Genomic DNA, 25,113 nt, shown 5'->3' on the forward strand with positions numbered 1-25,113 from the left:
TTCTGAACAGGCAGCTAGACTGCACAGCATCCTGAAGCCCCTCCCAGCCCAAACTGTGTTGTTATGCTGATATATTGCATTAACTGGACTGAGACACAGCCAGTTCTGCATTTCTGCTCTGGGACCGTGTCTGCAGCGGAACACAGGATTGCAAGAGCTCAAGTGTGACACACGGGATGTGACAAGCACAGAGTGACACCCACAGTGAGTCATGGCAGGGAGGAGTAGGTGTGTGCCCAGCAACAGGACGAGAAGCAATGACCACAGACTAAAACACAAGTTTCATCTCAGCATGAGGAAGAGCTGCTTTCCCTAGAGGATGGCAGAGACCTGGAACAGCTGCTGAGGGAAGGGGCAGAGTTTCCCTCTCTGGAGACATTCCAAATCTACCTAGACACATTCCTGTGTGACCTGTTCCAGGTGACCCTGCCTTGGCCAGGGGCTTGGGCTGGATGTCCTCCAGAGCTTCCTTCCAACCCCAAGGACTGTGTGATTCTGTACTGGTAAGATATTGGTGGACACCATCCTCTTCTCTTGACTACAAGAATTAAAAAGAAATGCCAAGCACTGGCACAGGTTGCCCAGAGGGGTTTTGCAGTCCCACTCCCTGAAGGCTTCAAGATATCCAGACTGGATAAAGCCCTGAGCATCATGGGCTGACCTCAGAGTTGGTCTTGCTTTAGGTAAGAGGCTGGACTCCAAACCCCTTGAGATCCCTTCCAAACCTGGACTGCCCTACAACACTATAAAAATATCCAAAGGAGTCCAACTACATTCTATAGCCTTGCAAAACACAGAGTTAGCTGATCTAGTGCACAGCCACAGCAGCTTGTTCTGAATTCCTCCCACAGCTTATCCTATTTACACATTTGGGAAAGATCACTCCCAAAAGCCAGCGGCCATCCTTCCCTGTGCCAACAGACACGCGTCAGCAGCAGCATTCCTGCTTTATTCCTTCTTCTCCATAGCCATGCCTGCTCTTTCCAAGTGGCCAGAGCCACTCCTGGCGTTGCAGATGGCAGCACAAAGGTATCTGACAGCTCATTCCTGCATGCAAGGCAAGCACAGAGCAGCTGGAGAGAGTCTTCCAAAGACAGACTGCCCAGATCACAACAACACTGACACAGCTAATCTGACAGCACCTCTTCCAGTTTCTGTTTGTTTAATAAGTTTTGTCTTCCCACCACACTCCACAGTCATTCACCTTTTGCAAGAAATCGTGAATTGCACCGGATTTTTCCTTTAACACCTCCACTACACAACGGGCCTCATCTTCAGAGAAGATCATGTTCTTCATGGATGTTACAAAATCCTTGAATTTTACTTCAGCATTCTCTGCAACACAGAAGGGAGGATTTATTTACTTTGGACTCTGTACAGAATTATTTATTTTGCCTTGAAACAGCATGTGATGTGGTATCATTATGCATTATATTTAATTCCAGTCTGAAATGCCAAGAAGCAAGAGGTCATGAACATTCAGCAAAAACAACATCTCTCCAATTTAAACCAGATAACAATCTGCCAGCTGATAATTTTGGGAAAAGAGAAAATCCCACCACTTTGTTTGCACAGTTGGGAACATTTATACTGTTGCTAGCAAGAAGACAAAGCATAACACAGATTTTGGAAGAAAAAAATAGCAGAATGTGAAAAATTGAAAAGTCCTTTCCAGTGTATCATGACAATAATTTAAAGTGAGTTCTCAATTTGGAGGACAGCCTGGCTGCACAAGCAATATGCACATGACAAGTTAATTAATTTAAAAACTGGCACATTTTTGATTACAATACATGGAAGACAAAAATATTAACTTCCAAATTTAGATTGAAGGAACTGCTGCAAGAAGAGTTCAGCAGTAGGAAGATGAATCAGTAAGATCCCCCTTAATGGCTGACCAAGTGTTTAAAAAGACACACACGAGGAAAGACAATTCAGCTGAACTATTCTCTAACAATAAACACTGCTCACAAACTGGCTGCACATAGACAGGTCATTAGGTGGCCCCCTGACTCCAGGAAATAGGAGCACAAGACCAAGGCACCCTATATGCCTGTCTAATATTCACCAGTGCCCAAAAGTATGTGAAGGGATGGGAAGAATTTAAAAAAGCACAAGCTTAGAAGTGATGCTTGGTCAGAAATTATCCCATAGATCATGGAGACAGGTCTGGGTTTCTCACCACAGGCGCTAAACGTGCCCCTGAAATCAAGTTACACATCAAACCCAAAGACCTGTCTGAGAAATAAATGAAGAAAAAGAAGCAGCAGTGACACTGTGACCTAAAAGAAATTATCAAGCATAAAATCACTGAATGACAGAGCATGAGGAGGGAGTGCTGAGGAATTCTAGCACACTCTCTCCTAGTCCTAAATCCAACTTAGTCTTCACTTCAGCTCACATCAGTGCTGCATTGACATCATTACCAGGAATATGCCAATATCCTAAACCACAGCCCGGTGAGCTGGGAACTGATCACAGCTGGGCCAGGATCTGCCCCTGTGCTCCCTGAAGGCACAGAGACCTTGCCCTTGCATCCAAGGAGCTTACAATTAGAGCAGGGAAAGACTTCTATATTGGGAGGGCAAATCCCAGCTGACACAGGAGAATTAGGAGTTCATGAAGAAGGTCACAGCGTGCCGAGGAAATGAGAAGGGACGGGCGCACGTGAGGGGCTTTGATGCTGCAGGACAGGAACGTGCAGCCACTGAGCCAGAAGCACAAGAGGAGCCTTGGGAATGTGGGAATCCAATTAAAGAGCTGCCAGGAAGCTTTTGAGGGGGCATTTTAGAGGACAAGACTAAAAAGAGAGGTTCCAAAGAGTGAAGGGAGTGACCAGACAATGCTGAATAATCAGCCTGCTGCCCAAACCTGAGCTGGCACCACTGCTCAGCCGCCTGGTCTCTCTCTGACTGCTCACAAATTTGAGGTCTCACCTCATGGATCAGAAAGTGTGTTAGGCTTTGAGATGGTCAGAGGCCTATTTAAAGCTTCAGGGTGGAACACAATGCTCATTAATCACTCCAGGCATTTGTGGGAGAATATGAAGGAAGTTTCCCTGTCCCAACCAATCCCAGCTGCACTGAAGGGAAAATTCAGAGTCTCCCTGGAAATTGCCAGACTCTCTCCACTGACAATCTGCTTCAGGTCACTCTGTATTGCCCTGGGTCAGCCTCAGATAGCTCCATGAACAGCCCTGGAGCATGCAGGCTGCCCTTCAGCCTCCAGCAGACCCCAAAAGCTTGTGCTGAACGCCCTGGGTTTGAAGTCCATCCCTGTGAGCAATGTCTGAACTCTCCACTGTGAACTCCCTTGCTGCATCTGTGTGGTCTGTGATCACCCCTTTGCTCACTGGGGACACAAAAGCTCAGTCAGAGCTGAAAGGATTCAGATGGCACAGAGCCCTTTCCACAGTGCCAGAGACAAGGCAGAAATGAGCACACACAAGAAGAGCATCCTGCAGCCACAAACGTTTTCTTCAAATCCCCTCCTCACATTACATCAGAGGATCTCCCTCCCCACACATCTTCTCTGCTGAAGTTTGCAAGCAGGCTATGCCAGAAACAGACTGAATTATCAGTTTCTTACCTTTATCTGTTTCATTCTTCAGTTTCTTGCCACTGCTCTTCTGGATGCCCTCATTCACATTGTGTTTTACAACTTCAACCGGCTCACGTTTTTCCAAAGTGCCTGAGTCAGAATTATCCATCAAAGGAATATAAGTAGTTGCTTGAATAAGAGGCTCATCCACCAAAACTGTAATCATAAGTCCACAGGATGGGTTAAAGCTTTGTAATAATTGACACCAGTATTTTTAGAAAAGGTGCCTAATATATTAAGAGTTTAAGTAAAGCATCTCTAACCTCAATAGTTAATTATACTCTCCATTTCTATTATCCTTCACAGTTTAACTCATTAAAGCTCTTCAGGTAAGTCCATCAAATAAAGGTCTCTAATGCATAGTCATTTAATAGCTTCAATTAAATTTCTACTTCCAAAGCTGTCTTTTAGCATTTTAACAGGAGGAAGAGAAGAACCTTTACCTATGACTTTCATTTCACATTAGTAAGAAAGTTGCACATGGCATCCATGAGATGATTTTACTTGTGGCTATGCAGGAAATCATTCAGCATCCCTAAACTATGAGTACAGCCTTTTGTTCCTATTCTGTTAAAAGCTGGTACTTCACTGCCAGCATTTCCATGGATTACATCACCTGTGAACTCAACCACTTAGGCAGAACACTCAGCAGGGGCAGCAATCGAGCTTATTTTGCATGCAGACCCCAGGGCACTTAATGAAGATCTCTCATCTGTCAGAGCAGGCTTTGGGCATCATTAACACACAGAGAGGTACCAGAGGTACTGCCCAAGCCCAGATCTTCACTCCCACCCCTCTGCATCACCGTGGTGAGGAGCAGCCTCTGCCCAAAGAGCTCTTCAGCAGAGACAACAGCAGGAGAGGGGAGAGCAGGAGTGACAGACCTGGGGCAGGATGCACAGCCAGAGCTGCAGCTGCTGCTTGCCCAGCTCCTGCTCCACACTGCCTGCAGGATGCCAAAGGCTGTGCATGGCCCAGCAGGCAAATCACTGCTCCAGCCAGCCCAGACTGCAGAGCTGATGGACAACAGATGCCAGGCAGCAGCACAGAGAGCAGAGGAATTGGGTGGGATGCAGGGTTTTGGGCATCAGTGCAAAACAAGTATGCACTCCTGGCTGCCAGAGAGCCAGTTATGAAACATTCTCAAATTCTGGCTGCTGTTAAAGGAGGAGAATAGGCCAGATGGACCTTTTTGTGTCACCTGGTGTCTCTCCACTTCAGCAGCCAGCAAACACCTGCAGGTACACTGCAAGCTTAGAAGAGAAGAGAGCTCTCCTCTAGCAGAAACAACCACCAGCTACTCCAGCTGCTCTCCTCATATTTTCCCTTCCTCTCCTTATGAACTTCCCCTCCTTTCAAAACCTTTTTAGTATCAATGGGACATTCTGCAGCGTGAAATCACCACAGTCATATCTTGGCTAATCCTGGTGTCCACCACAGCTCATTTTTACTCTGTCATTTTGGAGAGGTGGTTTGAAAAGAAAACAGCTTGCACTGAAATAATGCATGAGCTATTGCCCTGTAGCACTGACAGCTCAGCTTTGCTACTGGCTGAGCTGGTACTGACATTAATTGCCACGTACAGACAAGTCTGCAGCCCCTAAAAAAGTGCAATACACCCACTTCCATCAGGAAAAGCACAAGAACATCCATAAAAAGTGATCACATCCTGAGTTCCCCACCAGCAGGCTTTTTCCAGGAATCATTTAGGAGTCTTTCAGTTATACAGGAGCCCTACAGCACTTATAAACTCCATGCTGGACAGAACAGGGCCCACAATAGATCTGCACCTGATAACCAGACCAAAATATAAAGGGAACAGTGGGCAACAGTGTCTCCTCCAGGAGCAGCCCATCAGCTTCCAACTTCATAGCTGCCCCAGCAGGGAAGAGTTTTGAGAAGCTAACAAGGTGGCCTCACAGAACTTCATGGTCACACTGTGTCCAAAAGCCAGACACAACAGCACTCATTGTAAAAAAATCTAAAAAAATAAAAAAAAAATTAGAAAAACACACACACACACAGAGGCACAGTGAGCCAAGAGGACACAAGAAGCAGCATCTTGGCAGAGAACAAGGGATGACGAACAGTGAAGGCCTTGACAGCAAAGATGAACAGTTTATGTTGGAGCAAGAGCCAGCCAACAAAAGGACAATAAGAGAGGAATGTGGTCAAAGCAACTGGCTGAAAAAACTGCAATCTTGTTTGAGGCAGATGACTGCAGCATTTCCAGACATGCCTTGCTCAGAGCAACTTAGAGCCTGCTCAGCTCATACTCTAAATCTGCACATTCCTCCTCGTTCAAGCATGGATGTTTGGATCCAAGAGAGCTCAGAAAGGTTCACAACATTCATTATCCCATGATACCAGATGTTCATAAAATTTAACAGGATCTCAGGCTCAGCAATCTTTCCTTCCTGGAATTCCTGCTTTTTCAAATCAGAAGAGTTACTATTCCATGAGTTCTTTTTCCAAAGGAAGATAAGCTAAAGGATGGATGGCAAAAAAGTTTAACAGGTTTATCTGAGCAATGTCACACATTGAATTCTCACCATTATCAACTTTCTGCTTCTTTGCAGAGACCTTCTTCTTCCCTGACACATGTTCTTGCTTTATCTCTTGGTGGAGCAGCACTGGTTCTTGCTTTTTGGCAGGAGATACAACAGAATCAGTCTTACTATCTTGATCATCTGCAACAAACAATTAAGACAATATATCCTCTTCTGTATATTCTCAGCATTACTTTTCAATCAGCAGATCTACCATAACCAAATTCTCAACTCACAGGAAAACAAATTCACATCTTTTAAGTCAGAACACAAATTTATCCACATCTACATTCGCACACAGCCTCACACACATACAATTCCCAGATCAGGTGAGACCCCAAAGCAACAGGAAGGTTTAGCAGAATCAAGAGCCACAGCACCCAGTGATTTTTAAGACAGGAATCTCATGTGCAAGCAGAACACACAGCAAGGAACAGTTTAACAACTCCAATCCAGATTTCACCGTGACAGAGCAGACAGCACATATTACCCATATTAATTTCTTATTTACAAGTGTACTTTTCCCCTCCGTGAACCCACTTGGGCACTTTAAACACACATCCCCAATAGCTACTGGGACTGTGAGAAGCAGAAAATAAGTGTTTCCCATTAGGGAACTGTTCTTTTTAAAAGCAGTTTCTAGTGATAATTTTTTTTATCATTTTGGACAGCCTGTGCTATATTAAGATTCTTGTCAGAGCTGACATGCACAGCACAGGGCTCTGGTGTCAGCTCCTGTAATCAAGGATAAGAGTTCATTGTGGCTGCCCTCAGAACTGTGCTTGCAGACCACATTTTAACTGTGCCACAGAGATTTTCAGAGAACACCCACAAACAAGATTGGATACTTTCTCTGTTGGTAGTGGGTGGGTCTTTTTTCCTCCAGCTTTTTTTTTCAGAAAAAGAAAAAAATCTACCCACATCAAGCAGCAATGTCATTCTTTTTCCTCACTCCCTGTGCAGACCTGCTGTCCCTGCACCTCACAAGGGGATCTGCAAATATCTTTGGTTTCATTTATTTCTAGAACTGGGTATTTTTATTCTTTTTTCACTTCTATTCCTGGTCAAGATAACCACACTGTGACATGTCAGCCTTTGAGGATACGGTCAGGACAGTCAGAAGTGATTCTGATGAGTTTCTGGTCTGTTCTAGGTTGGATATTTCAGTCACAACAGCCAGATCAGTTTTAGCATCAGTTCCATTCAGTTAAAGAGGTGTAGCAGGTGGGCAGCAATGAATCAACCACTAATCCATGAATCAGCCACCAAACACCTCTCTGTGCATTAAGCCTGCACTTAAACAGTAATTTATTTTGCAGAATGCTATGAGGTTTCTTGAGATGCCCTCCTTTATCAGAGCAACCACTCTTAGGACTCCACTTTTTCACAGCCTGGCTCAGAATGCACACAGCAAAAACATCGACTGACTTCTCTCAGGTAATCAAAATTTTGATTGAGAGCAAAGCAGCCAAACCACAGAGCAAAGCAGAGGAACAAGCTACTCTGTTTCACTTCATCTTTAGTAGAAGAAAGCAAGGACGGGAGGAGGAAAACCAGAGCACTGCTGCCAGATGAAAAACAAGGAGGAAAAAAGCAAATAGCTCGTAAAAAAGGAAAAGGTTAGAAGGGAGCTTTGCCCCGTAGAGATCAGGCAGAACAGTTGTGAGAGACACTCTGTGGCCTTGCAAAAAGCAGAACACGATTTTGGCGTTCTGTGCAAGAAGCATATGCAACATCAGATACCCATTCCATTTTTCTGCTTCTTCTGCCCAGGCTTCTTCTTAGCTGCTGTTGGTTCAGATGGTGGAGTGGGCTGTTTTGTAACAGGGACTGGATCTACTTTCTTGCCTGAAGACTTGGATCCTTCCGAGTCCTTAGTTACGTGATCATCTTGGTTGGCCTTGGGCTTCTTCTCCTTCTTCTTGCGCTCCCTGACGCCGGCGGAGGCCTCGGTGACGCCCGAGGGGACGGCAGTGACGTGCTCCTCATCCGTGCTCAGGGCATCAGACAGCTTAAAGTCCCGAGGGGCGCTCTCAGAGTCAGACTCGTGGATGTTCCCGTTCTGAGCCTCTTTCTTCTTGTTCTTCTTCTTCTCGGTTTTCTTTTTGTCGGCCTTGGTAGGTGGGAACTTTAGGTCCCGTTTCTGTTTGGCGAGGACTTCATCGTATAAAGTCTCTTTCATGAAAAGCCAGAAGAAGAGGAAGATGACTGTAATAACCACAGAAGGAATGAGGATGATGAAGTAGGTAGACTCGTAAAACTCCATTGTGCTTTTTCTTAGCTATGATTTCTTAAAAAACCTATAGGAGAAAGGAAAAAAAAAAAAAAGAAGAAAAATTATGTTTTGAACAGGTTTTCCCTCAGTGTTATTTCCTCCACCAATTATAATAATAACAAAATATTTCTCATCGTTATAGAGTAACCTCAAAGCAGTATTAATAAAATTACCAAACTATATCAACCATGGAACAGCTTCAAAGTTGCTGGCTTGGATAGGAAGAAGTGCAGTTTGCCAGACTGCTGATCTGAGGAGAGAATAATTCCCTTCCCTTGCTTTTCTTCATCTTCCTCACTCTTTCTTCCCACATGACTTTCACAAAGTTAAAAACTTTTGATTTCAGAAATACATGAGACAGCACTTCCAGAGGCTGTGAAACAAGGACCAGTACATGCAAAACACCACTTTTATTTTTACTTTTTTCTTCCATAAATCAGACATAATGAATTTAGATTCTTATCCTGGCAAGTAGAAATTTCACCTTCCCCTTCTTCCCAAATTTATGACAGAAGTGGAATGAGGAGAAGACAGGAGAGAGATCTGAATTTCAGTTGACCATAAACAATCAGGTATTTTCAAAGCTGCTTTTTGAAGCCTAAAATCCAGCTTTACACTCACGAAAATTCCATACATTTATGGGGAAACAGGGAGATCTGTTACTTATTTTGAACATGTGATGGTATAAAACTTCCAAGGCACTTATACAGACCAGATTCCAGAATAATTTGCTGAAAAGAATATTTTTGTCCCAAACATTTATTTTCTTTTTTAAAAAGCAGGAACCACGGAGTTAAAAAGAGTCAGAACAACATTAAAAAAAAACTAACTTTGGAGTCAAAACAAGCCAGATTTTCCCATTTCACAACTGATTGCTATGAACAGACCTGGATTTTTTGCAGGAAGAATCCAAATCTTCTCCAGATTGTTTGTTCCAAGAAGGAAAATAAACCCAAAAAAACCCAACCACCACCTAATATTGAAAAAAAAATAAAAATCCAGACATAATCCAAACTAATTAGGCAATTCCCAATCCACCAACTCAGTTTAAACCCCATCATGGGAAGCGCATGCCACAACTACATTTTCCTTTACACAAGAAAAAAATGACTCTTCAACTCCAGTGTCCCTGGGGACACCCATCCTCTTGGGAATGCAAGGCAAGGGATTTAAGCCAGGTTGCTCAGAATATTTCTACTGCTGCTTGAAAAATGAAAACAGATGTGCCTACCGAGGGCACAGGGAATAAAGTCCACGGAGAAGCCGCGTGGTGCAGGGAGAGGACAGACTCTCCTTGCCTCTGGGCAGAAGATTTTACTCATTTGAAGTTGTTTTACCTCAATTCCTGACTCTTTTGGAAGCTGCTATCACCAAGTGGGTTGTGCCATCCTGCCACACTGCAGAGAGCTCGGTGTGGTGTCTGGCACTGGCTCAAGAGAGAATAGTTGTTACATAGAATAATTTCTGGACAGAGAGGAGTTACTGTGATAATATATTTGTACAGTGCATTGAGCAGCACAGAAAGCAAGGCTTGGGAACTCTAATTTGGCTATTAAGTTATCCAAATAAAAGACTAACACTTCAATACACTAATTATTCATCAGTTGTCTTAACATTAAGTCTCCTCCCAGTTTGTATTTATTTTCTGCAATGCACACAGCTCACTGAAAATTACAGGGTCTAAAATTACATCCAGCACAGAAAGTTTTGGGAGGGCTGAGAGGGAAGAAAAGCTTGTCTTTTTGGAGAGAAAAAGCACAGATGCTCAAAACTAAGCTGGAGCTTTCAAAATTATTAATTACAGCTACTTGATAAACTCAGCTCCCTGCACTAAGTAATCTAATATTAGTCATCTCTTGAAGGAAGCAGATCTTGAAAATCTGTCTCAGCCAAAGTCAATATTGAATGCTTACGGTGGGGGGGGGGGAAGCTAATCCCCAAAGTAAATATGTAATTAAGCAGATTTTTCACAAGTGTAATTAAGTTGATCATTACAACACATGAGTGCAACAGTCACAGTGGCCGAGCAGGAGGAGGCCAGCAGAGCCCAGCTCATGACACCAGCACACAGCCAGCCATGAACTCATGGCATGGACACTCACACCCTGTCAGTCCCTGCACATTTCCCAGATCTGACACCAGATGCTCAGGGCAAACCACAGGCTCAGGGTAACATGTGCTGGTAAAGAGGATCAAGGCTCAAGGGTCAGGAGGGCACCATGGCCATCGAGGCACGATGTGCTCCACAAAGTGATTGCTGCTCTGAGGCCAGAGAGGAGAGACACACTTAAAAGCTACAGCTGCTTCCAGAGGAGCCATAAATACATAATTACAACAGCTAGTCCGGGTGGGGAAGGCATGCTGGACTAGCTGAGGTCTGATCTCAGAGCTGGACAAGCTCTGCTGAGCCTCCATCCCCTGCCAGGCTCCCCCCTCCCTGCATTTCACCAAAAACGGGATCATCTCCCAGATCTGGAGCATGACACTGCAGTGCTGAGTCCAGAGCATCCCCAGGCCTCATTCCTGCTCCTGTCCCCCTCCTGCTCATCAGAGCAAAGCCAAACACGAGCCACATGGACCCTTCCACCCCAAACACTGACCAGAGGAATGCAAATCTGATCTCTGAACTCCACACACCCAGTTTTTCACATGGAAGCACAGTTCAAAAAAAACCCCTAAATCTAAATAAAAGTCTCTGGGTGTAACTCGAATTGATTAAGCACACAGGAACAGCAAGCCAAAGCTCTGCTCTGATGGTCATACATTAATTTCTCATCTCAGCCCAGCAAGAGTATTTAAAACTCACTCTAGGAGGATCCCACTGCTGCTGGCTCTATGCAGAATGACAGAACAACATCCATCATACCACCCCCTGTCAAAATGTCTTTATAAAGTGGCATCCTTGCCATGGGGTAAATTGGCAGTGTTTTGGCTCACACACAGTTTCCAGTTGTCCTCTGACAATCTACAATTACTAAAACAGTTCCATCATTTCCATTTATATTTCTGTATTACACTGACAAGCCATCTAGGAAAAAAAAGAATCAATCTATATGGGAAGAAAAATTCTATGCCATGCAGAAAGAAATAGGATGAAGAAATTCAATCTATTAAAGCAGAAAAAAGCAAATGCTACACTGACACACCTTCACCTACCAGCTTAACTGCTCCATTTAGTTTTACCATCCTGGTTAAGAGAAACTCTCACCAAAAAAAAAGCCATTTCTCCTCCAGAAGTGCTGCAATGGGACTTTTATCACTTGCAGCTCCTTCAGAGAACTCTCTCCACCCACCCAAACCCACAACCCCAGGCAAGGCACTCCCAGTAGCAATCACATTGCTCTCCCTCTCCCTACAGATGCACAGTGACTTCAACTGCATTTAAATTTCAAGGTATTTGGTCAAATACTCACCTTTCATTCTTATTTGATATTCAACCTGCTCTTGATCACGTTTCTTAGAGTCCAGCACCCGTGCCAGGCTCCCCCCTTGCAGACAGGCTCCTGTCTCACCCGTAAATTCCAGACCTCACAACATCCCTTTAGTCATTCTGAAAAAGGGGAACAAGCTGCATCTGTCCCAGGCAGTGCACAGACCCAGTTACTGTTCCCATCCCGCCTTTAACAAAAGAATTGCACTTTTGTTCCCCGTGCCACAGAAAAATAACTATTTCTGAACTCCAGTGCGCTATTACTGCCTGCACCTGACTTCCCCTGCAGTTCAAGCTGCCCTGGATTTTCTAACCCACCCTCTGCCTTTTTGAATTTAAATCTCAAGTTTCACTCTGTGAAGGTACCACATTTCACAGGATATTCATTCAGTTTAGGTCCAGGGGATTAACTTACATGAGAAGATAGAAATAAATTATAGCTCCATCTGGCTAATGAGTCACTCATAGCTTAGCCCCAGCACATGGGAAGCGTGGCTTCTATAAATGCTTGGGTCCCAAAATGCACATAATCTTCAGGGATTTGTGCCTCTTTGAAAAACTAACATTAAAGGGGGGAAATACAGGTACCAAGGTGCCTTTTTTTATATGCTAAGGAGTTTAAGAGATACCACGTATGATTTACTTAAGGCAACAGCTTCTTTAATTGGGATATTTCCCTGGGATTTTCTCAAGCTGGCAAGCAGCTCACATCCAACAGCCACTAGGAACACAGCAAGAAGTCTCAGAGCAGTATCTGGATTCAATAAATTCCTCAAACAGATAACACTGTTTTTCTTCTCCCTGATCTGCACGCAGTTTGGAACACGCTCCGTATCAGCCAGCTGCAAAGAGGATCCTCTTGAAAACAGCTTCATTCCCAAGCTCATCCTCCCTCAGAGCTTTTCCAGAGATGATGCCCAGCAACTTGGGCAACTAAACCCAGATCTGCCACAGGCAAGGTCTGAAATTAAACAAGAAGTTCAGCCTATTCCACACTCATATAGCAAGAGCAACTCTGTGACTTGTTTGTGAGTATTACCTGACTAAAGCACTGCTGGGCTCAAGCTCTAGGAAGGGGGGCTGCCAGAAAAACCTCAGAGTAGTTCATTTAACATAAGTGTTAGTACAGTGTGTGGGAAAACTGCAGAATTACAGCTTAGGCTGGTTTAGTTTGGGGATTTTTAAGCAGTGCTGTGTGCTACTGAAAAAACAAGATGGGTTTTTCATGCCCCAAGACAAGGCACAGAAGACAGCAGAGCTGCTGTGATGTGACACCAAAGAGCTGCTGGAGCAGGCAGGGATTTTAGCCCATCAAACTTGCTTGAGTTCATTAACACCTGGCTAAATTCAGCAGGTGAGCCACACTGGGAAGGAAGGAGCCCAAACAGTCCTCAGCTTTCCCAAAAACACCCAGTCCAGACAACACCAACACTGAGCAGTTTTTTCACAGGACAATTAAGGTATTGCACATAAACCCCACCTGACACCTACGTAAAGAAGAGGCACAGCTTCCAGTAAGATTATACACAACCTTCTCACGGGTCACCTCTAAAATGGCACAGTTTGAAGTCATGCATGAGGCACTCAGCAGCCAGAAAAGCTGATGGTCTAAATGGACCTGTGAGTTCTGATCCCAGTGGTGAATCAGAAAGTTACAGAAGAGAGTCATAGAATATGCTGAGGGACCCACAAGGATCAGAGTCTGACTCCAGGACCTGCACAGACACCCCAACAATCCCACCCTGTGCTGAGAGCGGTGTCCAAACCCTCCTGGAGCTCTGGCAGCCTCAGGGCTGTCCCCATTCCCTGGGGAGCCTGGGCAGTGCCAGCACCCTCTGGGGGAAGAACCTTTCCTGAAATCCAACCTGAACCTCCCCTGTCACAGCTCCAGCTGTTCCCTCAGGTCCTGTTGCTGGTCCAGGGAGAAGAGACCAGCATTTCCCCTCCCCTTCCCCTTGTGAGGAAGCTGCAGACCAGGATGAAGGCTGTCCTCAGCCTCATCCCCTCCAGGCTGAACAAGCCAGGTGACCTCGGCCACTCCTCTCATGCCTTCCCCTCTAGACCCTTCACCACTTCCATGGGCCTTGGGTACTCTCCAATACCTTTATAACATCCTTATATTGTGGCATCCAAACTGCACACATTACTCAGGGTAAAATTTAACCTACATATTTGTATTATTTTAAAAGAATACTATTTTAGTTTTTATAGTTCTATATCTGTATTTCCATGCTCAGTTTACACCAATCCTCCCAAACCCAAGACTGGAGGGGAAGCATAATAAACAGCATTTCAAGCTCTGAATTTTTCATTTCAATACTTGCCCTGACAGCATGATTTGTGCAGCCACAGGAGAAAGCTGTAGACACTCAAAAACACCAACTGAGCTAAAACTCCTCTTCCCAGGAAGGAGACCTGTTCAAGGGAAGCTCAACAGTGCTTGACACCCCCTCCAAGGTGCTGACAGCAAGAGCAGAGCAAAACTTGTCAATAAATCTTGCTCTCCACTTTATTACACTGATACAATTAAGCCATTTGCAGAGCACAAGCTCAGTACTTCAAATACCCTCTAGGTAAATATTTTCCATTCCAAACATGCCGCTGTTTGTACCATCTGTTGGGCTCTGTCTGCTCTCAGTCGCTTGATGTTAGTTAACACAGACAAGCTCTTTATTAAATTCCAGAAAGAGTAGCTTTGCTTCCACAAAAGCCTTTACTTTCTCAGGGTTTTTTTTAATACAGCTTCAGAGCCAACACCTGACAAAATGCAGCAGCAGCACCGAGAGGAAGCCGGGAGCGCAATACGGCTGCACCACCTTGCCACCAGTAGCAGCAGCAGATGTCCTTGATCTTGTCCCAGTGCCGGCAGTGGGGAGCACCCAGGTACCTCCACCAAAGCCTGGCTGTTTGGGCAAGTTCCTACAAGATAATGCAGGGCAGGGATTCAGCAGGCGGCAGCTGACGCCCTGAAACCACCTGGGCTGTAGGATAAAGCCCAGAACTAGAATTAGCATCAGCGAAAGCGGAGCGAGGAACCTCGCATTTAGCCTGGGATAAACGTGCACACGCCTGCTCTTGGCACAGAGTGAGGAAAACCAGGCTCCGTGTTCCTGCCTGGAAGCTCACACAAATATCCCCAAATTGCACAGACCCTGTCACAGCAGCAGCCCACTGGGCTCAGCAAAGCATGGGCACAAATACACTGGTATCAGGAATAGTGTGGCAGCAGGACCAGGGCAGGGATTTTCCAGTCCTAGAGGCAGTTTTGGGCCCCTCAGGAAAATGAAGATGTTGAGGAGCTGGAGCTTGTCCAGAAAAGGGAACAGAGATGGAGAAGGGTTTGGAGCACCAGGGACAGCTGAGGGGGTTCAGCCTGGAGAAAAGGAGGCTTGGGGGCACTTTCACACTCTCCACAACTCCATGACAGGAGGGAGCAGCCAGGGGGGCTCAGGCTCTGCTCCCACAGAACAAGGGACAGGACAAGAGGAATCAGCCTCAAGTTGCACCAGAGGAGGTTTTGTTTGGATATTAGGGAAAATTTCTTCATTGAAAGGGTGGTCAGGCAGTGGCACAGGCTGCCAAGGGCAGTGTTGGAGTCCCCATCCCTGGAGGGATTTAAAAACCACGTGGATGTGGCACTTGGGGACATGGGTTAGTGTGGCCTTGGCAGTGCTGAGGGAATAGTTAGACTTGATCTTACAGGGCTCTTCCAACCTAAATGAGTCTATATTGTTCAGCACAGGAAAGTCTTAGGAATCCAAAACATTTCTTGCAGTATTTGTGAGGGGATGTTACTTGGGATAAAAGCCAGCATGCCTCAGGACCAGCAAAAATGCCCTTGGCTCCACCAGGTTTCAGAAACAGCAAGTTTCCTCTTTAAATAACTAGCAGCTAACAGGCACACACACCTATTATCTCCAGAGTCAGAAGATAACAAATTATCTTTACCTTTTTCCAAAGTGCCTGTAAAAATCAAAGGTTTCTTTCTTCCAGCAGGAATTATTCAGCAAGTCTGCATCTTCCCATCACTACTTCCAAAGAACCCCTGAGGCTTCCCCAGCTCCTTCCTTCATGCATTCATGTATAGACATGCTCTGCCCACACCACCATGAACTATTTGAGAGGCATTTAAACACCCCAGCAGCCAGCTCAGGTTTTTGGGTAAGCATTTCCCCCTTCCCTGCTCTCCACACAGGCAGGGACCAGATCAGACATTTGCTCTTCAATCACCACCCGCTTCCGTGCGCAGGGAACTGGGAAGTGATACTTCTCAAAATAGGAAGGCATAAAAAAAAAAAATCACAGAATTTTCTCAAAATAATACTACAAATAAGAGCCAAATCTAGCAGATTTATGGCCAGAGCTGAGTTTAGGTTCCCAGTCTGAGCAGCAGTTCCATATGTCGTGCAGTTTTTGAGCATCAAGGGATCTCCTGCAACACGAGCTCATCCAAAAGCACAAGCCAGATTCGAGCCAAGGCTCTTGGGTCAGACAGGCAAAAGCATTAAACATACACAACCACACCTGAAATCTGCTTCTGCCCAGCACCTGGACAGGAGGGAGGGACCAGGCCACACCTGGTTTTATTCTAATTAACTGTCTGGGAAGTTCACAGGAGTTTGTACAATCTGGGTTGCTGTGACACTCCACAGCAGCTCAGCTTTACCACACACCAAAGCCATTTACACAGCTTTAAAGCCGCTGTGCACCTCAACAAAGGCCTGAAGACAGCTCTTGTGGTCTAGTGTATAAATAGGCATTCACAGTCTAATCTTCACCTTGGACCCATAGAAAGCCTCAGGGAGCAGCTACCAGTCCCTAAAAAGCCAGGGCAGGTACAATACAGGTCTGAGCCCAGCTGGGTTTGCTCACTCTAATACAGCTTAATCCCCTTCTGACACAGGAAGAAGGTGCATTAGTGTATGTTCATTCTGCACCTACCCCTGCCATGCTCTATTACTTTAACTCAATTAAAACAAGGTCTGCAGCACCTATGGGAATGATGCAGTTGACCACCCTCTGCTCACAAATGAGGCAGAGCCCCAGCTTCCAAGTAAAACCAAAAAAAAAAATTAAGATAATCTCCTAAGAAATTTAGGGCTGCTACATCGCTTTCATCTCCCTACATCCAATTCCAAGTGTGGAAAGAAATTCTTGGCTGTGAGGTTGGGGAGGACCTGGCACAGGTGGCCCAGAGAAGCTGTGGCTGCCCCATTCCTGAAGTGTTCAAATACAGTTTGCCTGGGGCTTAGAGCAGCCTGGTCTACTGGAAGGTGTCCCTGCCCATGGCATGGGGTGGAAATAAGATGGCTTTTAAGGTCCCTTCCAAACCCAAATCATTCCATGATTCTGTAACAGAGGAAAGCAGGTATGAGCAGTAGCTTCTCAGTACTCAAATTCCTCTCATACCTTCACAGCAATCTGCAAAGAGAAAACAGCTGGAATTAACCATTTTCCCTTTGCCAGTGTATATAGCAAATATAACTGTATAAATATACATTCCTGTATTATGAATTCTTGTTAATATTTTAAAAAATAAATGTAAAATAAGAGGAGACAGAAACAAAAGAAGCAAAGTTCAGCTTTTTTTATTTTTTTTTGCCTTAGCAGATTCTGTGAAAGTATGAATGGCATCTGAGTACTGGGAGGCTAATGCTCATTCAAAAAAACAACCCAGCTTTTTATACACAAGAGCTGCAAAGAGTCAAGGAGAAGACTCGAGTGTATTACCTGCCTGTGCATCCCAGGAGAGGTAAAATTCCCTTTCTGCAAGCTTTGCACATCCCCAGCACCAGAGTTTTCCCCTCAGGCTGCCCAAGCCTCACGTCCCCAGGCAGGCACAAGCTGTCCTCCATCTGAATCCAGGGCACAGCAGACGCCCTCGGCGCCAGAGCGACAGGAAAACCACGACAGATTGCTAAAGAGGATGGCATGTTGTTTATGGGTTGTGTTTCTAAAGTTTGGATGTAACTGAGAAGAGATCAGTCTTAATTTATTGCTCGATTCTCCAGATTTCTACTCAACTTTGCCCTTAGCTATACTCGCCAGGCAACTTTTTAGCTTATTCACTTGAATTCCTGCACACACACGAGAAAGTTTTAAACCTACCACTTGTTCTGCAGCTCTCCAGACTGCCTGGTGCTAAAGCTTTTCTCCCAAATTTCTCACTAAGGCAGCCACAGCAACAGAGAAGCAAAAAATATTCAGCCTTCAAGGGCAAACAAGCTACTCACAGCAACTTTTGCAGGTCCCTACAGGTTGGATTTATTAACCTTTGTACCCCCACACCCCAAGGGGGCAGAGGCTGCCAGAACTACCCCCCAAACTGAGCCACACACAGCCCAACAGTGTCACACTGCTGCTTTCACCAAGTTTCCACCCACACTGAGGTCTCACAGGAGCTCAGGGAAGGAACGATGTGTGCACAAAGGTGATGGGACAGGAGGAAGACAAGAAACCCCAAAATAAGTGAATTTGGAAAATTTCTGACAGCAATGTATCACCAAAGGTCTTCCTGCAAGAATATATTAAATTCATGGTAAGAATATTAATCTTGTTCATATAAGACTTTCTTTCCACTACAAAAATAAATCACACAAGGATATTCTTAGTCTGAACACCATAAAAGTGACTTTATCCGGACTTATTTTTGAATGTATATTGAAGGGATCAGAACAGAAGTCTTTTGCCAACAAAGACAGGTATTAACCTAAGAGAATCTATTTAGCTTCAGACCTCTTAACCAGACAAGATTTTACTCAAATGTGCACACACTGTCCCTTTACCCTGTTGCGAAAGGAACAAAAGAGGAGGAAATGACTAATCAAAGCAGCGGCACATTAATATATTTTGGTATGTGGAAAGGGAAAATTGTAGCTGGTATTTTTAACATTCCCAACAGGAGAATGCAGGGCCATGCATACACCAGCCACCACGGAGGCTCAGCAGCTCCCAGGAGGGGAAAATAAAATAAAAAATAATAAAAAAGGAGAAAAAAAAGTGAAGTTGTGTCCCAAAGAGGAGTTCTGTATTTTCCATTTTTCATCATGAGCTCTGCTGCAATGAGAGCCTGGAAAGGAGGCACGGCTGGGGCCAGCAGCAAGGTCTGAGTGATAACAGGTGCACTTTGCCTGAACTGTAGGGAAAACCCAGCCTGGAGAGGTGCCCTGGAGGGAAAAGGTGAGAGTTTCTTGGAGCACTGCCACCAGCAAACACTCCTGTAAATCCCACTGCCACCCTGCTCTGCTGGGTGGCCTCATCCACAAGCTGATAAGAGACAGGGCAAGAGAAGTGTCCCAGGTGACATCCAGCAAGTCACAGCTCACCCACGTGCCATCCATCCCACACCATCCCAAGCTTAATTCCCCCTCCAAGTTCCCCATTCCCTGCACGAGCAAAACACAGCAATTTCACATCTTTCATCACAGTTACTTTGTCACTGAACCCACAGAAGGCAAGACACTGATGTCCCAGTTCAACTGGATTTAACAACTGGGTTTTAATCCCATGCTCCACTCCATGGGAAATTCTTTGTGGCAGCCACAGTAACAGGAATGCTCCGAGCAACAGGGCAGGAGCCTGACTACTGTGATAAACCTAAAATCAGAGCTTCCAAACCCCTTCCTAAAAGGGATCAAAACCAATCAATCCAGCAACAGCCCGGCATGGTCATTTGTGCAGTGGGATGGCACAGCACAAAAGCTCTGCTCGCTCAGGAAGAGGAGCTGGACTGCTGCCTGTCTGTCCAGCTCCAATTGTTCCCACACTTCATAATTAAGGGCTACAATTTACCCTTTTTCCAATGCCAAACCCCAAAAGGCTCGTAACAAAACCATCCTAAATACTAAATGGGAGCTACTGCTGAACTACTGTAATCGTTCAGATTCTCTCTCCTTGCTCCAGCACTGTTGGACACAAGGAGAACACAGAGAAACTAATATTTAATGTTCTTGCCGAGGGATTTGTGCTCAGCCACTCCGTAACACAGCCAGAAGCCTGAAGCTTAAGCAGTTCTTTACCCTGGTATCACAAAATGACAACCCCGGTCATTCCAGCAACAAGATTTTCCCATTATTTCTGTTCAGTGTGCTGTTCCACACAGCTATACAAAGAGCTTGGACCACTGACAAAAAGAAAAAAAGCTTCGTTAACCTCTCAGTGACTCGACAATCCTATTGTCAAACAGCAATGGACAAAAGGAGAAGCCAGCAGCAGACGGATGCTCTCATCTACCCAAATTCCTAGAGGAAAATGAAATTGAGCTGTGCTGGGAACAGGCTGCAAGGCAGAGAAGAGTTGATAGCTCAGAGGGAAATCAAAACTTCAGTGATTGTGAATCATATCAGATCTAGATGCTTTCATGTGGTTTCTTCTAACTACCTGAAGTCTCAAGGCATTATTTATTGCACACATTATGTCTAAGGAGTTGAGTGATTTCAGTTGTCTCTAAAGGGAAAACATGGGATTGCTGTATCAAAATTACTGTCAATGTGGCACAGATGTAGCTAAATGAGAGCATCAGAAGGCAGCAAGTGAAACAAGATTGCTGTACCCCATCATCAGACTGAGTCTGGGTAATTTTTCAGCTGCAAACAGAGAGGAATCAACAGGGAAGATCTTTCTTGTCACCACACACAGTACAATAAAAGAATAAGGGGGAAAAGTATCTATCAGTTAAACAACCAAAGTTCACAGAGTGATAATGATTTTTCAAATGTGCCAAGAGTTTAAAGCTCAGGGATATGCAGTTAAGTTAGTTTCTCAACCCCAAGATTTTAAAAAGAAAGCTTCCTTCAAGTTCAGGCTGGATGACCAGAGAAACAGAGACTAAACACAGAGAAGTCAAAGTTCCTGTAAACTGACAGAGGCATCATAAATGAAATTATCACCAACATGCACAACTATCAAACTAGAATTCAGGGAGTACTACGAGGCTGGAATTGCCTCCTCTTCAGCCTACACAGCCTGGTAAGCACTGCATCAGCATGTCTATTTTTAATATTCTACACCAAAGTCGTGGGTCAGAAAGACACAAAAACACTGGAAAATCCAAACAGCCGGGCTTGAGCAGGCATTACTTGCTAGCCTCCCTTCTATGCATGAACAGCTCTGCTGCCCTGAACTGCACCCAAGGAACAGGACCCTGCCCTGCTTCCTCTGCTCCCACCTTGCAGGGAGGGGCTGAAGCCAGAGGACAATGCTGGCAGGGGAACAAATGGGCAGCAATGGGCCATGGCTGCATTTGGGCTTCAAGTCAGGAAAACACTCTCAATCCTCAATCCAACAAGGTGCTCGGTGCTGTAATGGTCAATCTGCAGCCTCTGCATGGAGCAGGGGCACTGTGTTTCATTCCATTCTTTTGCTGGTAGCAATCAATGAGTTTTAATCCACAGTCACATTAGGAACAACACCTCCAAAGAGGGCTGGATTTTATTTCAACTGTGCGTTAAATTTAAAATCATTTGCCAGATTAAAGCATTCTACTTACAAACCCTCTGAAGCCAGGGAATGTTTAGAGGTATGCTCAGGACTGAATTTGGACCACAGAAGGTTCTGCTGGTGATGGGGCTTACTACAGCAGATATTTTGACTTTCTGCTCCGGCAGAAATTTGCAAATTTGAAGGCTGAACAAACTTCCATCATGAAAACTTCCACAGTAGATAGAGTTAGTTTGACTGCTCCATAGCAAAGCTGTCCTTCAACACTTATCCTAAAGCACATTATCATGCAGGCACAAAGACAGCACTTCTACATCCAAGCCAGATCCCTCATGTTGTAGAATATGGTGCTGTTAATACTGTTAGAAATAAAGTTTCAAAATGATTTATGAACAAGAGGCTTTTTAGAAGCAATCCCTGCAGGACTGGCACCATACAAGTTACACCAGTGCATTTCAAAGTAAAAATTGCATCACAAGCTGGAACTTCTAACTCTATTTAAAAGCACAACATGAAGTTTTAGAAATTGCTGCAGAACTGTGGCCATTTCCCTGCTGAGGCAGGTGAAGTGTTAAGGCCTTTCTCTGCTCTCTTTTGAGACACTGCACGAATCTCATTTATCGAGGGCAGCACTAAGAGGTCACCTCATCATCCATCCAAAACACCTCCTTGCACTACAACAAGAATTTCACTGGCTACAGCCCCACTGAGATGTCATCCTTTTAGCTTCCACAACAAGGAGATGTGCTCCTGAACAGCAGCACCACACATTCCTGCCCACAAGGCTTCTTTTCACCTTGTTAACCTCTCTGTGCTTCATTGACCAGTCTGCTGAAGGCATTCACAGCTGAAGAAATGATACACAGCTGGTGTCATCTCCTGGTATCATCACCCGCATCCTTTAGGCTCTGGCAGGCAGTTTAAGAAGGTCACATGTACTCAGGAATCAGTGCAGTGTTTCAACAGACCCCAAGGCAACATTTGCCTCTTAAAACACCCAGAGGAGGGGACCAGACTCCCCTCCAGCAGCAGGGAAAGGGCTCCAGCTCCTCCACAGACTTGCTTAATGCTTGAATCACACCCAAACCACATGGTGAAGGAGCTTTCTTTCACTATCTTCCTCATGTTGATGCCCCAGATGAGTGATGTTGAGGGTTGTTAATGCTCCTCTGAGCAGCAGCAGCCCAGGGGATGCTGCAATCCTCCTTACTGGTCCCAGTTCCACAGCCCAGTTCACTGCATAGCCCCACATTTGGTGCAGTTTTGAGAGCCACACGAGAACCCTGCAAAAGGCACATTCAAAGCATATCTCTAAAGGTTTCCTGGTTCTTTCCACCTGTGACCAAAGACTGCAGGAGTTTCCTAAAGAAGCTGGAAACAGTGAAATGCATATTTGAAGAGTTCTGAGTTCAAGTCAAGAACCCAACATCCCAGAGTTCTGCCCCCAAAACGGCCTCATAACACAAGCACACACACCCGCCCCAACGTGCTCAGCACTGATCTGAACTCAAGAACATGCCAGGTTGTTAAAAAGGCCTAAAAATGCTCAGCAATAGAAATGCAGAGTAATTGAGGTCATTTCTCTCACGCTTCTCTGGGTTCTCACTCCTTTTGCTTTGCTGTCCCACAATCTGCTCCTCCTTTGGCATGCAAGAATTGAACAAACATTTCATTGCAACCACACAGATCTAAATCTATTTGCCTCCAACTTAAGTTACATCTCAAACTATTGTTCCAATAGCCTGTAATGCCAAGCAAGGATTAAAAAATTTAGTTAGAAATAGGTACACCAGACTTGAAGCCAAAAAATTCTTCTTTTGGCACACAAACAGCATCAGAAAAGAGGTAGAAACTTGGAGATGGAGGGGAGGGTGGGAGGGGCCGAAAAAGGCAGGATTGTAATGGAAACATCTGATCAAGAATTTTCACAAGCCTTTAAAACTTCTGAAACCCAACCCCTTCGCCAGCACTTCTCACATGCCTCAGACTGCAGACCATGTTATGCAAGTTCTAATTGTGCCTCCACAGCCCTCCCTCCCACCCACGGGCTCTGCACCTCAGCAAATCCCTGTGTGGAAGTACACTGAGGCAGAGAAGAACCCTCCCACATCTGGCCTGGGGTACTGCCACCTGTGCAAAGAAAGCCTGGCCTTGTTGGGCATCTTGAACCAGGCTCTAACCCCTTAAAAAGCTGCTAAAAAACCCTCTGGTTTTACATACACAAACCAAGCTGTGAAAAGGTTCACTAAATTTAGCATGCAACCCAATCCTAGCAGTAGTGTAGCACAGGCTGAAGATATGGAAGTGACCTTAGGTAAAGGTAACAAGGAAAAACTGTCAGTATTGCCATCAAGCTGCCGTGGGAAAGCCCAGAGAACCCAACAAAATCCTAACAAAACCTCCATAAATCCTCCAGGCAGCTTGGTTGTTTCCAAGGCTTTGAGATGCCACCTCCACCTCTCTTCTGGACAACGCTGCTCATTGTCCATGCTGGGGACAGGGTTGAGCGGAACCTTCTTAGCACAATTCTCCATGAGCTTGGAGAAGTAAAGCTTGATGGACCTCCACAACCACTGCTGTAACAAAACCAGGCAGCATGAAGAGAAAAAGCAGCTTAGTCCTTTGTCCTTCCATCACACCTGGAGCCACTTGTGCTGCCAACAGGTGCTGATCCAAGCAAAGGTCAGTAGGTGTGACAGGAGATACAGCACTGACCTGTAAACTCCATTTGCTGCCAGTTCCCAGCACCACACCCCCTGAGAACTGCAGACACTGCCTGCTCCAAGGACAGGACACAAATTCTCCCTGGAGAACAGCAAGCTAAAGGAGGCAAAAGAATTCCCACCTAGTCCTGGGGGAAAGGACCCCTCCTGGCATAGCACACTAAACTCCCATCACTTCTCAGATCTGAAAATGCCCTGTAAAAGCTCATAGCAGTGGCTATGAGCTGCTGTAGCCATGGTGATGCTCTCAGGTACACCTGGAGCAGAAGCAGAGAGGAACAGCAGAGATGCTGCAACTGGTTTCATGTACCAGATTTTAGGTCCTCACAGAGAATTAAAGGCAATGCCTACATGAAAGCCAAGATGGGATGCCCACTTGCAACACTAAGTGATAACTCAGAGGGCAAAGCAGCACTAAACACCAAGGCAGCCTTTCAAACCAGTTTGAGAGGCAAGAAGTAACATCACTTTCTGGGGCTAGGCCTGGCCTCACACACACACCAGGGAAGAGACCCTGAAAGGAAGGGGGCACATGGGAACAGTCCTGGCTGCTGCAGGAAAGCAGTTTCATATCATATCACAGAATGGTTTGGATTGGAAGGGACCTTAAAGATCATCACATTCCAATCCCCTGCCATGGAGCAACTATCCCAGGTTGCTCCAAACCTGTTCAACCCAGCCTTCAACACTTCCAGGGATGGGGTAGCAACAGCTTCTCTGGGAAACTTGTGCCAGGGCCTCACCACCCTCACAGGGAACAATTCTTTCCTAATATCTAATCTAAATCTCGCCTCTCTTTGTTTAAATCCATTCCCCCTTGTCCTGTCACTATCTGACAATGCAGGTCACCCACCAGGGGGGTTCAGGTCTCAGATGGGACCAAGAAAAAGGCACCACCAGCTGCTCTGCTGGAGACCTCCAGGCATCTTCTTTCACCTGCTTTGCCTCTGCTTTCCCTTCTGTAAAATGGGCAGGTAAGTGTCGTGGCAGAGCCTGGCAGCAGCACAGGGCAGGTGCCTGATGGAGAAACACCCATGTGAGCCAAATGCAAAACATAAGACATCTTAAACACTCCTGCCACACCACACTTTCCACCCA

The 25,113-nt window shown here is 45.4% G+C and overlaps 1 protein-coding gene across 12 annotated transcripts in view; it reads right to left on the reverse strand.

The window, feature by feature from the left end:
- KTN1 (kinectin 1) overlaps nt 1-25,113 on the reverse strand; it is a 74,237-nt gene that overhangs the window by 43,201 nt on the left and 5,923 nt on the right. For 10 of the 12 annotated variants that reach the window (XM_058844362.1, XM_058844357.1, XM_058844335.1 and 7 more), the window contains exons 2-5: nt 7,893-8,449; nt 6,153-6,290; nt 3,589-3,756; nt 1,205-1,335 (exon numbers count right to left, since the gene is read on the reverse strand). In XM_058844362.1, coding sequence (XP_058700345.1) covers nt 1,205-1,335; nt 3,589-3,756; nt 6,153-6,290; nt 7,893-8,415 — 960 coding nt within the window. In that variant the 5' untranslated portion in view covers nt 8,416-8,449. The remainder of the gene's footprint in view (nt 1-1,204; nt 1,336-3,588; nt 3,757-6,152; nt 6,291-7,892; nt 8,450-25,113) is intronic. The other 2 variants (XM_058844389.1, XM_058844346.1) reach the window with 2 other exon arrangements.

This window comes from Poecile atricapillus, chromosome 1, assembly GCF_030490865.1.
Source record: "Poecile atricapillus isolate bPoeAtr1 chromosome 1, bPoeAtr1.hap1, whole genome shotgun sequence".
Taxonomy (NCBI): Eukaryota; Metazoa; Chordata; class Aves; order Passeriformes; family Paridae; genus Poecile; species Poecile atricapillus.